The 16,354-nt window shown below is 42.4% G+C and overlaps 2 protein-coding genes across 3 annotated transcripts in view; both read right to left on the bottom strand.

Moving 5' to 3' along the window:
• Positions 1-13,504, bottom strand: part of diaph1 (diaphanous related formin 1) — a 29,144-nt gene extending 15,640 nt beyond the window's left edge. The window contains exons 1-2 of one of the 2 annotated variants that reach the window (XM_076159649.1): positions 12,742-13,504; positions 155-181 (exon numbers count right to left, since the gene is read on the bottom strand). In XM_076159649.1, the coding sequence (XP_076015764.1) occupies positions 155-181; positions 12,742-12,840 (126 nt within the window). In that variant the 5' untranslated portion in view covers positions 12,841-13,504. The remainder of the gene's footprint in view (positions 1-154; positions 182-12,741) is intronic. The other variant, XM_076159650.1, reaches the window with a different exon arrangement.
• A 2,688-nt stretch (positions 13,505-16,192) lies between these two features.
• Positions 16,193-16,354, bottom strand: part of smim32 (small integral membrane protein 32) — a 2,115-nt gene continuing 1,953 nt past the window's right edge. The window contains exon 2 of the mRNA XM_076159612.1: positions 16,193-16,354. This exon is cut by the window's right edge and continues 1,011 nt beyond it. The gene's annotated coding sequence lies outside the window, so the exon portion shown is untranslated.

Here is a 16,354-nt window from a genome sequence, read left to right as displayed (position 1 = left end):
GCGCGTCGCAGGACAAAACGCATCTAGCTGTGTGACAGTGGGGTTATGGCGGGTTAGGTTGGTGAAGCAGACAATGACGTGACATCTAATGGATGCAGACGCAGGCGTGTGAGGCAAGCACACAGCAAACATCATGAAGTGGTACCAAACCTACCTCATCAGGAATCAGCCGTTTCAGTTTCTGTAAAGTTCGGGTTGGAGGGAGGGAAAATTGGAAAGGAAGAGAAACCAAACAGAAGGCAGAGAGAGGAGTGACATGGGGAAGCAGATGGAAGGGAAAGAAAGAAAAATAATTAATTAGACAGAAATCAATTAATGGGAAATTCAGGAGTTCAGGAGATTGCAACAGAATTATTGAGTGATTCCTCACAGGTCAGAAGGGAATGCTGCAAGTCAATTCATGCAAGTGTCAATAAATCACTGATACAAATCTAACCAGAGATCAGAACACATCACAAGTCAAACAGTTGGATGCCAGACATTTAAAACAGAAATCACAGTAAATGCTTTAGGCTGGCGCTGGTAGGATTGCGCTCTGATACACACTTGCACATATTGGCCGCTAGGTGTCAGGCTACATCCAATAATGAGCCCCTGAGCACACAAACGTCAGCTGTACAGTGTGAAACCTGACAAAACCTTCACTCATGTCCTGACTGGTTCCAATCAGAGAGCATGAAGTCTGACACACACCGAATCTCTCCAATCACCTAATCAAAGATGGAGTCACATCGTGGGGACTGATTGCACATTTGCCTCGGATTCAAATCCGGAAGATGAGCCGTTCACTGCCACTACCGACTGCAGAAGGCAAGTTAAGCCTGACAGTGCTACGCTGGTTCACCAACAAACAAGACACAGAGGGATCTTTCAGCGCAAAACATCCTCAAGGCTCCTAAGCTCTCGCATCTGTAACCAACTGGCATAAAGCATTGTGGGTGACAGCTGAGACACAGGGATCTGAGGGCCAGAGCAGACACAACATCAACTACAGAACAAGATCCTCTTAACTTTAACACAGCACGAATATCAAATATCCACTTTCATGTCTGCTGATACCATATTAAAAACTGTCTCTGCAGTTTCTTGTAGTTTTTGCAAATGATAAAACTGTTGATATTGTCATTGCAACATAATTAGATGATCTCTCACAGACTTGGCTCTTATTGGCCTGTATCAAGTCTTTGTGCCAGAAAATCTTGTCCTATTCCTTACCTGTAAAACCAACAAAGTCACACAGCAGTGCCGTTTTCACGAATTTAGAAAAAACGTGTGACAAATGAACACAACTGCTGCTGCTTTGCTCTTTATTTACCTCGTCACAGCCAGCAGATTAACATACTGCAATTTCCCCCCCAGAGCTTCACCAGCACAAGGAACAAGGACGGTGTTATTGTCACAGGGAACAATGATGCCTTTCAGAACAAAACGCAAGGACGTTTCTTTAGACAAGTCGGTAAATGTTTGGCCGTCTTAAAATGACGGTCACATTGGCTGCCAAATACATGGAACAAGTTTTTTTGATGACAAACATGACAAAACTAGTAAGTCTTTGTCTGAAACCCAAATCCTGTCCCAACTCTCTCCAAACAAGTTGCACTTATGGTCACATCTCAGTTATTGAAGTCACAACAGGAATTTTAGCAGCAGATGAAATCACTTTCCCCATCCCTGAAAGCTCTGACACGAGGGGCAATGAGGAAGCATAAGTGATCTAAAACGTCTTAGACTAACTTTTTGAATAATACACTCTGCACAGGTGCTTTACGTGGATATTGGCCGGGTGTGTTCAGGTGTGAAAATGGTCAAGGTGTGGATTTCTCCCTCACTAACAGGCTTTTTGCCCCACTTTCTGAAAGACCTGGCACCAGCCCTTCCACCTTGGTCAGCTACAGCACACTGCAGACTTTCATCTTCACCGGTTCCTTTTTCTCTCCCTTCCCCGGCACTACACACTTCAACAAGACAATAATTGCTTTATACAAACGCGCAGGAGAGGATAGAAAGCCATTGTACTTGATTACCAACTTAACAAACATGTCAAGAATCCCCCTGCTAGCGTTCTTGTTCCATTATGGCCTCCGAATTAATTTGGAGGGCTGACAGAAAGTCACAAAGAAACAAAGTGATGATCGTACCGTGGAGATGTCCAATATATTTAACGCTGTACTAAATCAGCTTCCTTAACTCAATTAAATCCATATTATCTGCCCAGAAGTTAAATGGTGCTAAAACAGAATTCAGAGACTAAAAGCCTAAATTAAAACTTGTGTCATGTATAACTGTCCGACTCATTAGTTAGTTTGTTAACATTTTGAAATGTTTCACTTTCCTATGCTGTAGGCTTCTGAGAGGACAAATGTATGCAGGAAGGTATAATGGCTTAGCAGTGGATAATAATAACGATGTGTAAACATTTTATCATATAGCTCATCTCAAAGCCCCACAATGGGATACACAGTGTCTCTCTCCATTGCATGCCATTGCCAAGAGACCCTTATAACGCAAACAAATATTAATAAAATACCTTAATTTCCTGCCAAATGTAAACCTAGTAAACAAAGTGGTTCCAGAGGGGGGTTCTTGCCAGGCATATTCTACTAAGGGATATGGAATTAATACAGTAAAATTTACCAACATTGTCTGTACTGAGTTTTTAATTAACTCTAGCTAGATCGTTATTGGCAATCGGGATTTAGCTCTGGGTCCAAAACTCCTTTCATCTCCACAAGCAAGCAAACATAGGGAAAAGGAACGCAAATGTTGGATTGGAGACCTTTCAACTCCTCTCAAATCAGTGTGGGACAAAAATGACAAGAAAATGTCTGGAGGAAACAAGTTTAAACTGAAGCTTTAGGATTACAGAATATAAACACAAAAGTTACAGCAAAGTTACAATTTCAATGGGATTTGGAATGTCACATTTAAACATTGCTGTAAACATATACAGTATATGTATGCATATGCTAGTGACCCTTTAGGAGCAGCTGACTAAATACCCAAAGTAGTAATAAATGTGGCTGTCATGTATTTTTAACACAATATTGTGGAGCTTTTGTAATCGCCCTGAGGCTGTAGTAGTTTAGAAGAGGAGCTCTGTCCTCGTCATGTGACTGCAGCTGCTCTGCAGTAGATGGGTGACAGGTAGAGAGAGAGAGAAAGATGGGAGAGAAAGAGAGAGAGAAAGAGAGACACAGAGAGAGAGAAAGAGAGACACAGAGAGAGAGAAATTGAGGGAGAAAGACAGACAGAGTGATAGAGATAGAGAATGAGAGAGAGATGGTCGATTAGGGCCTGAGCAGCGTCAAGAAAGATGTTTCCGCTTACACAGCGTCCATTAAATAACACACTCTCAGACTCCACACGCACGCGCGCGTGTGGAGTACCGAGCAAGACCATGTTGGAAAGAAAGTGATAGACATAAAAAAGAGCGACAAAGTTTGTGAAATTTAACAGAATGTGGAGTTCTGCTTTCATCATACAATTACAGATAAGACAAAGCGCACTGAGGTCAGGAAGTATAAACAGGAAACCATCAGAGATATCGCCCATTATCTGAATTTGTCTACATCATTTCTGCCTGGAGAGAATGGATTTTAATTGCCACAAAATGCGGCAAATGTTGGAGCAAACACTCATCTATCCTCATACTTAATGTCACTGTTCATCCATCTCCATAACACTGAGAATACACACAACAGCTGCATCCATCACAATCTCAGACAGAGAAACTTCTTCTGTGTTTAATGTAATCACATAACTCACATCACAGTCAACAACTAAAATACACTACATCATGTAAGTGTATGATGTAATGTATATTGTCGTGTATTTTGGTCATATAACTCAGAGCTGAGAATCACAAAGAGACGTGTTTGTCTTATGGAAAGATGTCTGGGAGTCAAATTGAAATAATGGAACATTATGGTCCATGTTGCGTCTCCAGGACGACAATAAATGCATTTTAGTAACGTTATATTTAATGGTCACAATCTGTCACCAGGGTACTTAAGTAGGCCCGCCATTGCAGATCACTGTTCCAAGTGCCCATTCAAGCAATTGTCAGTAGTACACAGTTTAGTGAAATTGCAATTACAACAGTTAGATTTAATTATACATATTAAAACATCATTCATTCCACCTTAAGTGTTAAAGTCACAAAAGACACAATGTGATCAAAACAAGTGAGCAGACTGTGCAGCATCCCAGCAAAGGTGAAATGAGGGTCATACAAATACAACACCTGTAAATACACAATACCACGTGACACGCAACAAACATGTCTAGGTAAGAACAGAGAGGGGCAGGGAAAGCAAAGCTACTGTAACTGTATCAATGCATCAATCTGTGATGATTAGATTTGTTATAAATTGTAATCGTGTGGACAGTTTGATGCTTATCAGAGGGTTTACTCAACCTCATAGCATTTAGAGGTCAACTGAAACAGCACTAGACCGTCTCCACTGCTTGCTCCATACATATGAGAGCTTGAAAATAAGAAAAGCTAACCCTGTTCAAAGAACACAACAACATGGTCGATATTTGTTGAAGCTTTGAAGGCCTGTAGATGAATGGAGGTGCTGGAAATCTGACTCACACTCACTCAGCTATCGCTAAACATCTTGTATTGAATAGCAACATGACGCAAATCAACAACAAGGTAAACAAAGACCAAATCTTCATCAAATGTATATTGGAGAAACACAACACAAGAAATGTTCACATGGGTTTGGTCCTTTCATTTTTTTGTATGCATGCAGTGTTGAAACAGTGTATGTTGTTTGGAATGTCACCATGACTACTAACTACTTATGATAACAAGTAGGGGAGAGAAGAAAGTACTTGAGCAGGCACACCCAGATACGCATGAAATGAAAAGTTTCCTGTTCACTAGGCAGACACACACACACACACACACACACACACACACACACACACACACACACACACACACACACACACACACACACACACACACACACACACACACACACACACACACACACACACACACACACACACACACACACACACACACACACACACAGATAATATAGTTCCAAGAAGATAAAGATAAGTAAATGTTGACCTGTGTTTTCTACAGAGTTCTTTGTGTAGGTTGGGTTGTTTACAGTTACATGTACAGATGCATTTGGCAGACGTACATCTGTGATCTGAACACAACACAAGCAAAGATCTGGTCCGGCTAGAACAACAAGAGTAAGTGCCAAGAATATTGGTTCTAATCAAAGGTAGTTGTCTGTAGGCCAGTATACGTAGAGAGGAAGACATTAGATATGAAGGTGTTCACCAAACAGTTGGGTCTTTAACTGTCTTTAGAAGACAGAGAGGGACTCAGCGGGGACTCACAAAGGAAAAGTGTCTGGCTAGAGATTTAGGGCCTCTTTGTGGTGGTGGCACCAACAGCTGTTCCTTGGCAGAGCAGAGTGCGAGTGAGCATAAACCTGAATGAGGGGGTTCAGATAAGTAGGTGCCATAATTGGATGCTGATTTGTAGGCAAACATCAAGGACTGGTACTTGATGTGGGGAGCAAATGGTAGCCAATGGAGGGGTATGAACAGAAGAGTGGGGTGTGTGGGAGAAGATGAAGTTACATGAGGAACTTTTTCTGCACAGACCCAGGTTTCAGTCAGGGGGAGCACCTGTATGTCAGATAGCGCAGCTTAGCCTTGAAAACATTTTTTTTTTCAGTTTTGTTTACAGCTGCCTGGCAATTCTGCAGGCATGAAAGAAAAAGAGGTGGGAGAAGAGTAGGCCCTTCTATGAGAACAGAGATTCTTAGGATTAGATTGTATTTTGTGAGAGAAGCATTTCTTTCTGTAACCCTGGATGACTGGAACACATTGATAGCACGTGGCTAAATGGGGGCAGACAGGAGAGTACAGTTATAGTCACTTGTCAGTGTCCTTGCTCACACAGGTAGGCTGGCAGGTCTTTAGAAAAAGGTTTCCACATAATAGGGCTGATGCTAAAGCACTGTATAAGTGCTACAATCTGCTCAATCAGAACTCTTTACCACAGCTGAATCACAGCTTGTTCTTTAATATTAATACATTATTTTGACTGAATCATGCATTAATGTATATCTATGTATATTGATTACATTGTGAATGTGAACACGTGTCAGCTGAGTCACAATCCTGACTGAGGTATGCAACTGGTCCCCTGGAGACAAACAGTGCAGATATGAGTAAGCAAAGTAAGTCTACAGCAACATGGAGATGACATAATATTTCACACAGGCTCAAAGTTCAAAAGCTTCACGGTGAGCAGACCCACACCTGCCCCGTGCTGTCTGTGTTTGGTTGCTGCATGACAGTAGTCTAGTGACATTGATGAGAAGACAAAAACACGACTAGACCACATCCACCCCCCCATTTAAAACAAGGGAAGCTGCAGTAGCCATAACAGACTGTTTGGAAAGATTAACTTCTTAGGCTGACGCAAGAACTTTCAGCATTCAAATTTCAAACAAACAAAATAGTTCAGTAGTGAACATCGATCTAACCTGAAAGCGTATGATCTGTTGTTCAAGAGTGGATTCAACCATCATTACATTGTTCCTGATAAACTGGAAATGTCGAAATTGCAGTGTCATTCATTCAACTCCATGTTCTGCTTGTGTGACAGAATAAACCGTCAAGACGCCATGTGACAGGCACTCCTCTTAGACACATGTGGCTCCACAGCTCTGTAACGCCACAGTAAGTAGGGACATGACTGCTGGCTCTGAATGGAAGAGCTCTCATTGGGCCAGCAGAGTTAGATAAGAGCCCTACCCACCATGGAGCAATGACCCAGTGCAGAGAAAGGGAGAGAGCCGTACAAACACATCATCTGAATGTGCGGTGAAGGAGAAAAGCCTATAATAATCAACATTTAGCTACAACATGGACAAAGAGATTCGCTATGAGAAAATTTTGATGGCCCGAAAGAACTTATTACGTCAATCTTATTACATGTGCAACCTGCGACAGGCTTACACTATAACCAGCTACAAGTGCTAAAAATAGGATAACAACATAAACCAGGACACAGAACTCCATTCATCCATATGTACATGTGGGGTATTCATTTTCACACGAATAATAATAGATTACTCAAATCAAAACTTCCCATGCTGCGATCTGTGCCCTGAGGTCAGAGGTCAGGTCAGGTCAGTACACAAGCAAGGAAACCCTACCTACACACTAGACGTGCAGGCTACCGTCTGCTTGACTAATTAGCTAATCCATTAATCTTGTTTGGGTGAAAGCAGGAAAAGCTAAACATAATGGCAAATATGATCTCCCCTTATGTTTACAGGTATGGAGCTGAGACTCTACAACAGGAGCCTCCTCTCAGAGCAGTTCAGGCTGTCACACTAGGGCTGTGCAACTTCCACAGGATATTATAAAGAATGCTGACTGATGTGATATAACCAGCGGGGTGACACGAGCAGAGGAAGAGTACAATGGTTCACGGTGAGGTCCTTGCTGTTTACTGTGGTAGTGCTGAGACACACGGGGCACGATGAGATTACCTGTAATCTGTCAAGGTCAGACGAAGGACACCGTCAAATGATACTAACAAAGCACCCCAGACGATACAACCAAGGAAGACGCACACACACACGCACACGTCTTCAGTCTCTTAGTAATACGGACTCGTTGCAGTAGTTTGCAGACTACACAACACAAGATCAGTGGCATTAGACTTCATTAAAGGTCAAGTGCAATCACTAACCACTTCCACTTACAATTAGAACTACAACACCACTTGTTTTATGAACTTCCTACTACAATCAATCAGTAAGGAGCTATTCTTAGCATTACGCCTTGAATACGGTCCTGTAATCATATTTACTAGCCCACTGGTACCTCCTGGCACAATGGATGGAAAGACGGCGAGAAGAGAGATAAGGGTAAAACCCAAATGGGGAAGAATGAGAACGTATCCTGTTCGCTATTTCTGCACAACTTCCCGTCACTGCTCTCAGAATTTGAGCAATAATGTAGCGCCGTGAAAACACTGACATATTGACGTGTGTGTGTGTTCATGTACTTTGTACGCCCGTACACATCCTGCAAGTAAAGCAGAAGCAAAGGAGGGCGAAATGAAACTATGACTCAGAAGTAAATACTGGGGCGTTAAGTGCAGTTTAAAACAGATTTATTGCTATTGGAACATATTTTGGACCACCCCACGCAGACAAAAATAACTGAAATATAGAGACACGGGTGCTATAAATTGTTAGGCGTGTAGATTTTAAGACAATCAAATTCTACAACAGACATTCTAACAGGTGAAATGGATGTGCTTAAATATGAACTGGCTCTGAGCAGCAACGTATGCCCACAGGCCCTTTGCTAAGTGAGGGGAAATAAAAAGGCGACTGGAACAGAAACAAAAAAACTGAGACATGCCCGGTTTGTTTGGGTTACATCCTTCCTGTACCACGCTCGGCGACAAATCCATAGCAGCAGAACGCACAGCCCTCTGCAAAACTTTTGTACGAGGCCGTCTAACGAGGACGAGGGAGGGTTGTGATACGGCTTCTCCACAGAGGCCTGGGTTGTTATTGACAGACAAACAACGCGGCAACACCAAGTCAGCCTTCTCACACAATCAGCCCGAGGAGAGCAACTGTTTACAGAAAGTATTTTAGGACAAAACGTTTTCTGAAAAGAAATCTAGACGGACTCATCATACAAGTTTTCGCCTGCCGTAGAAATGACCAGGCATTCCGCACGCTAATCACATGACCCCGCCCACTACTTGGTCACTACCCCCCCCCCCCCCCCATTGACGCACAGTTAGGTCAGGAGCCGTGTACGGTTAGGGAAAGTCAGCTGTTGCACGACCGCAGTCCTTTCGTTATGCTTGTCCAATTCATCATCCATCACATAAACGTACACAAATGCTGGGATGGCCACCACCCTCCAAGAAGTGTTATTAAGAGGAAACACTACACTACTACAGAATGACTCAACTACTCACAGGGAAGGTTCTTTGTCCAACTAGTCCTACTTCTATCTTAAGTTATTTGAACTCAACATACGAAATGAGGAACAAAGACCAACAGTTTTCATTCAGAACACAAATGGGACAACCTCGCATTGTCAATCCAAATACGAAGTGACGCTTGCTTACTTAAATACGGGAAGCTATATATTTATTCTTTTTGTATTATTAAGTCCTCCATAGCCGTCACGCTGCCCACAACTTGTTATTATCTCTGACTGCAGCCACGGTCACGTACTCGTACGGCTTTTGTTAATCTACAGTGCAATCTCCCTATCTAACGCTACGCTTCCTTGCTTGCCGTCTCATTCTCTGATTTCTGTCACACTCACTTCCTCTCCCTGCATCTTGCTGTCATTTTCTCTCTGCCTCCCTCAGACTTCCTCATTGACGGCTCGCTCAGTTGTATTGCTTGCCCCATGCTCTGAATTCCTCCCCGTTCACTCTGAGCCAAGAGGCCCCTGCTACCACCCAGTCCATTAACCACTCTAGTTTCACACTGGCACTCAGTCAGCCTCCTCTCCAGCTCACAGTAAGCTCTTCTTCCTCCGAGATGGAGAGAACGCTAAACTGTGTGTGTGTGTGTGTGTGTGTGTGTGTGTGTGTGTGTGTGTGTGTGTGTGTGTGTGTGTGTGTGTGTGTGTGTGTGTGTGTGTGTGTGTGTGAAAAGGCAAAGTGTAAATGAGATCTACGAACTGAAAGCACAACTTGAAAGGTGTAAACTCGGTGGTTTGAAACTTCTTACATGAACTTCCTACTGTATCTGCTGAGATGGTTCTTCTAGTAAGGATATGCACCGGTGCACAATGGGACATGCAAGCACAAGACTTTCTGCTTGGATGAAGGTGCACTTATCTGTGCTACTAATCAGACTTTTAATGATACAGCACTCAGTGTTCAGCTGTGTTCAACGCTTAAGCCTTGATTAAACTTCCAAGAGGAGATGGGTACAGACAGTGGCCGACGTGTACGTCGATAACAGATTTGCACGTAGTTCTTTGCAAGTTCACATACAGACAGACAGCTCACAAAGTGCGTCCCAGTGTCTAATGAAGCCAGAAAGCAGCCAAGTGCGGTCACAGATGACATCACCACTTTTTTTTTTTCTTACTTCCACTCCTGACCACAACCTTTCAGATGTGCAGATGTGCAGCTGTCGCTTCCAGATGCACACAGGTTTGTGCAGACGCAAAGGTGGTGCACGGACATACAAGTCCATGCGTACTTCAGCTGACAAACGCAGCTGACAAGATGTATGTCACGCTGACATCAGATGACCACTGAGGCCAAGATTGTAGATGACATCATCTTTGCGTATCTGAGCAACATGTATTCTGCATTCCAAACAATACTGTAATTATCTACAACGTCTGCCAAGGGTAGCCAGCATTGTTACAGTATTTGTTTCATGTACCGCCTCTGTTGTCACTGCTGTCACATGTATGTACTGTAAAATGAGGTTTGCCTGGAATGTCATCATCTTTGTTTTTATGCTGCTGGATGAAATTGATTAAAACGCTCTGTTGCTGACAGGGATCCTCTATGTTTCTCCTGCTGGATATAGAATTTAAGCCTCCAGACAGGCGGAATGCAAATACGCAAGGTTGTAAGCCACATCACTGGTATAGCAACTGTGTGTGTAAGCATATAAGACTACTTCATATCAAGTTCAATCCTGGATTTAACCAAGCACCCAACAAGTCAGTGAGAAGAGACTCGCTGTCACTTCATTCTGCAGTAAAGAATAATAACAATGCAACTACTCTGATGGACTATTTATCAGCAGAGACGTGGGGACAGGAAGTATGAGAGCCACTGAGCCACTGAGCCACTAACACACACACACACACACACACACACACACACACACACACACACACACACACACACACACACACACACACACACACACACACACACACACACACACACACACACACACACAGGCAAAAAGAGACTCAAATACATCCTGAAACTCTGTGTGTAGCTCGCAACTAATTGAGTTTGCTTTGATTAATAGGGCAGAAAGCATCATTTCCACATTTGAAATAAAATTGTACTTCTGTATTGATCTGAATTCATTTGGTAAAAGATATGAATTCTAATAATGAAGTGTGGTGTGTCTTTTGAGTGACAGGACTGACACCATTTTCAGCACAGAGATAATTATTCACAAACAGTTGCATGTGTTAAATACATGCCGAGTGTAAAACACACCCATGAGCTGCAGACTGAGGGTGAGGCAACAAGACGTAGCCTGCCATGAACATGTGTGTCAGAGTGAGTGAGCTTGTGGTCGACAACAATACCACAAAAATATCGGTTTTACTTACGACTGCATTTACGGTTTCTGCTCTGTTGTTTGTTATTATTATTATTGTATATTAGAGAAGCTGGCCGTCTCCACAACAACGCCTGAAAACACGTGCTTCCCCTACTGCTTGTGCGCATGCCACAGTCAGGTACAGACAGGCCCAGTATTAAGTAAGTATTAAGGGGCTACAGATATTATATATAATATATTATACAGATACTCTGAGCTGATTTCTGAATGTCACCCTACCTTTGACAGCACATACAGCAACCAAAACATTTTGCCATTCACCTGTGGATTTCCCTATTGTGGGACAAATAGAGGATTATCTTATCTTATCATAATGCTTTCCTTTTTTTTCACCTTTAGTTTCCTTGTCTCTGAAAATGTTGCTCAACGTGACTGATGCTGCATGCACATCCTGTCAACATTGTGGTTGTCTCCAACTACAGCTTCCTATTGGGCTCATGATCAGGTGATTTTAGAAGGAACCAAAAGGCTGACAAACTGATGTCATTTCAAAGTTATTTCTGTGAGCACGGTATGAAACCTCTTTTACACTAGACAAGGTGGATCCCGCGTAGGACCTCGAATTACAGACTTGAAGGTTCACTGAAAGTCACTGTGCCAATGTGTGTTGGAATTGTTCACACGGTGACCAGATGTTTCTTCGGTGTCCTCTAGGTTACCGCTTGTCGGTGCTTACAATATCAGATTTCAGCTGTTGCTAGACGTGGCCAAGGGGTTAAATTACACAACAGTTAGCCTTGGCTGAACACAGGCACCCCTGTGCCCTCTGCAACTCCTACGCCTACTCCTACTCCTCTCCTCCTGTGCAGACACTTCACTGAATCACACATGCTGACACACCATGACAAATCCTACATGATGTCATAATCATTACATCACTTTGGGAAAATTCAACAGGCCATTGCCACACCTTTGGCATAGTATAGTAGGCATTTGAAAGAAGTATTTGCCTTCATATACTAAGACAATCCTCTACATGTAAAGCTCACTACACTCATATCATGAACACAGATTAGGCAACAGTTTCTGAGTCAGTTTTAAATGCTGAAATCTGTCACTTTCTGGTTTCGAGGTATGTTTTTGCATAGGACAAGTCTTTAAGAGACAGCTTGCTACTTCCTCATGTTTTCACACAGCACTTGGGTTGACCTGAATCATACCATCCCACCAATACAAGCCAATAATTCCAACTCCACTGACAGCTGCTCAAACCGCTTCAGGGACACACAGTAATTATAGGTATTATGCAGCTTCTTGCTTTGTAATTTCACCTGAAATGAGAAGATAAGCTGCAGCTACTAGAGGTGCAAGACCTAGAACGTGAGCACGAGTATATCAGAAGACATAAAAGTTTAACCTTGGGGATACTCACAAACTTCTTCTTTCCATCTCCATCCTCGTAGTTCTTTTTGGATTTCTTGTCCTTCTTTGGAGCAGCAGCCGAGGCAGAATTCCCCGAGTGTGGATCCATATTTGTGATTTAATCCGTTTCCTTCAAATTGATGGAAGAGTAAACTCGCCCTTTTATGTTCTCTCGCTACCTAAAGGGCAAACTTGTAACTCCCTCGGGCCTGTGCTCAAGCCCTGGCTTACTAGCTACAATTAGCACCGCGCTGCTAATTATTTGGTAGACAGCCAACTCCTCCAGAGAAGGAGCCCCTCGCTAAGCGCTCAGTCCGTCCGCCAATGGAGGGAAATTCAAAGCACGGCGTCAAACTCGCGGAAGGAAAACCACGAAAACAACCTGTTGCAACTTATGAGGCAACTAGTGACTAAACTCTATCAGTAACCTGTAACACAAGCCGAAGCGCATTTATGTCCACATGTAAACTCCTCAAAGTGTGCGGTAGTAACGAGGCTAACGTTAGCTTCGGCTAGGCTAGCTCGTCTGCCATAGTGAGTGAGGACTCCGTGGGAGGAAAAAAACAAATCCACTCTCGACACTTCCACGAGTTGTCTCGGCGGTTAGAAAACACGGGCGACGAGTTGGTGTCACCGGTGACTCGGCTCGACGGTTTCTCCCGAGATAGTTTCCATAACTGGAGCGAGTTGAGTTAACTTTTTTTTTAACCCCTTAACGTTCGGTTAGCAGAGACGAGCGAGTCTTCCTGTTCTGACAGATGGGACCGGGCTGCTGGGGGAGGGGCTTAAACTCTGAAGCTACACCTGGGGGTTGACACCGTGGAGGAATTCCAGAGAACCCACGGAAAACTATTACTGTTCTAATCGATCAGGAAGCCATAGATATTGATCCAGACACGACAGTTTATGATCTGTACCCTTCAGTGTCTCCAGACTGACCCATGTGTTAACACGTCTGTGCTCTCTAGGGCAGATTCATTGATGTAACACGGCAAAGGGCCATGTGTGTGTATGTATGTCAGATGATGACAAGACAACCTCATATAAAGAATGTAAGCACAAATCTGATTTAGTTTTTTTCCATTTAGAGGATTTAAGTCCGTTAGAAAAGATCTAATGCCTACAAATAATAATAAGGAACAAGTGGTTTTCACTAAACTTCTACATTTTCCATAATTGGAGCAAATTAGTTCTAAGAGGTCATTTATCTATCTAATAAAGCTGTGTATTAATACAATTTAAAATGTTGCATTATATATTCTGCAAATGCATTTATCACCATATTTCACCCTCTGACTTCCCATGTTTTAGTCTCATTAGTACTTCATTAACATTGTTTGATTTAATGGGACAGTTAGCACGTTTGTTTTATAACCTCCTCAAATGTATTGCTGTTTCTTTTAGATGTCCAGTATAGTATTATAGTTTAGTATAGTATCTTTACCTCTCTTACCCTCATTAATAATTACAGAAGCTAATCAGTGGTGTCTCAGTATGCAGTGACTGCTGGTGTGAACCCCTATCTAGTTTTATGGTTATTTCTTTAATGAAGTGTGTTTGAATTGTGTTGTTTACATTTTATTGTTACTTATACTTTAATTTTCTGAAATTTCGTGTCTGAAATGTTTGTTCAATTAGTGTGTCTAATTTTGTGTTATTATCATTGTTACACAATAAAGTACTTAAAAGAAAGGATTCTAAAAGCCATAAACCCACCCAATCCAAAATTCCAAAAATTAATGTTACTACCAAAGCACAGCACGGGCCAGCTGCTGTATCAATGTTACATGCAGTTGTGTGACAGCAGGTATTGCAGATTCATCACATGAGGAGCTGCCGCCAGAGACTTTCCGTTTAATTAGCCTCAAGGGAAGACTAACAACTTCCCACCACTAGTATATTCCATATTAACTGCAAAATACGATTTTTACAGTTCCACATAAATAAGTGATAATGCCCCTAATATGGCATCCAAGGGGAAAAATTAGAAATGGTTGGTAAGCCTTTAATTCACCGGTCACAAGAAACAGCTGAGTAATAACTTTTTTAATAGGTGTGCTGGGAAATCTAACAGCGGATTTCATCATATGTATATTAGTATTATTAAAGTTACCAATACTCAAGGGCTTCACTCTGCATTCTTGTTTGCCGAGAAACAAACCTGAAACTCAGATATGATTCTCTGTGACACAAACTTTAGTGTGTTTGCCTCTTGAAGTTTGAATTAGGAATGACCAGAATCACACTGCTCATGCTCCTAAGCCTGCACAGACACTTAACTATGAGCCAAACCTTTTCATGTCAAATCTTAAAGTTGAATCTGAAATTTACAGTCATGTATATATAGTAGCCTACAATTATCGTTCTGCATATTTAAAGTTATTCAAACCAGCATGCAGGACATTCATATCCCCTGTTATCTCTACTCCACAGGGCTCACTGATTGTAAGCAACAATGTGATATGTGATACTGAGACTGGCAGCCTAGATCCATCCACATATCTAAAATGGAAAGAACAGAGCAGTAGACAGAACTATGGAGATTTGGGCTGTGTTGTGCAAGTGCTTAGGAATGTCTGTGAATAGATGTAGGTCACCACATAAGTAACCCTACCTTACTGGAATGAACACACATTATCAGTGACACCACTGTTAATTATATCCTCAGTTTTGTGCAAGACATCCTCTTCATTTATTGTCCAAAATAATGGATCAAAAAGCTGCAAACACTGTAAACAGACAGGACTGAGACATACTCAGCCTTAGGACTCCACCCAGCGGTTAAGGTGCAAAGTGCAGGTTTGGGACTGTGGGTCAATGACTCTCAGTTGTTCTGTACATTTCTATACATTCTGATCAAATGCTGCTGCTGCTGCTGCCGCCACTCTCTGGCTGACAGCTGGAGTTGTACAGAGAGGAGAAAAATCTTAAGTGTCAATTCCTAGGCAAGCAAATTGTTGAAAATGCTTAAATCGAGCATGATCATCATTCTAACAATGTGTGCTTCTCAAACGCACAGGATATGTTGTTTGCCACGAGATAATACAACAATGACGTTATTCATCTCCGCACATTGAAGCAGTCTTTCAGTCAAACCTGGTAAGGACGATTTAACAATTTCCAGCAACAATTTCCAATATTAACTTGTCGTTTCTACCCTCTCTGATACATAACCACGCATAATCACGCATAATCACGCGTGCACAAACTCGCGCACACGCACGTGATGACTGAGATAAGCTGGTTTATCTGTCTCGGTATGCGAGAGATGTTTTTCCAACGACAGGCTTTGGAGAGGATTTGCGCGTCACCGGCGGCGCTGTAACGGAACAGCGTTTGGTTTTTATCACACATCCCGACTCCTCTCACACTTCATTCAGCCTTCAGCTCCTCGTTCTCCTGGATATTACCGTGATCAATCGTGGCGGATGAGGTTAATTAAAAGTGAGAGTGCGCGTTAAGGTGCCAGTAAGCGCCTGGCCCCTCGTTGCGTCATCATACTCAAACGTCGCCATTCACACACCTATTAAACCAAAAGTCCTTCTGGTGTTAAGAGTATTTGAATATCTTTATGTGAAGACATAAGTCTGTCGTTTAATCATCACAGGGTTACACTGGAGAAG

This window comes from Genypterus blacodes, unplaced genomic scaffold (assembly GCF_046128005.1).
Source record: "Genypterus blacodes isolate CSIRO-AG114 ecotype Tasmania unplaced genomic scaffold, CSIRO-AGI_Gbla_v1 ptg000098l_1, whole genome shotgun sequence".
Classification (NCBI taxonomy): Eukaryota; Metazoa; Chordata; class Actinopteri; order Ophidiiformes; family Ophidiidae; genus Genypterus; species Genypterus blacodes.
The sequence above is the reverse complement of the archived record's forward strand: the minus strand, read 5'-3'. Positions and strand labels throughout refer to the sequence as shown.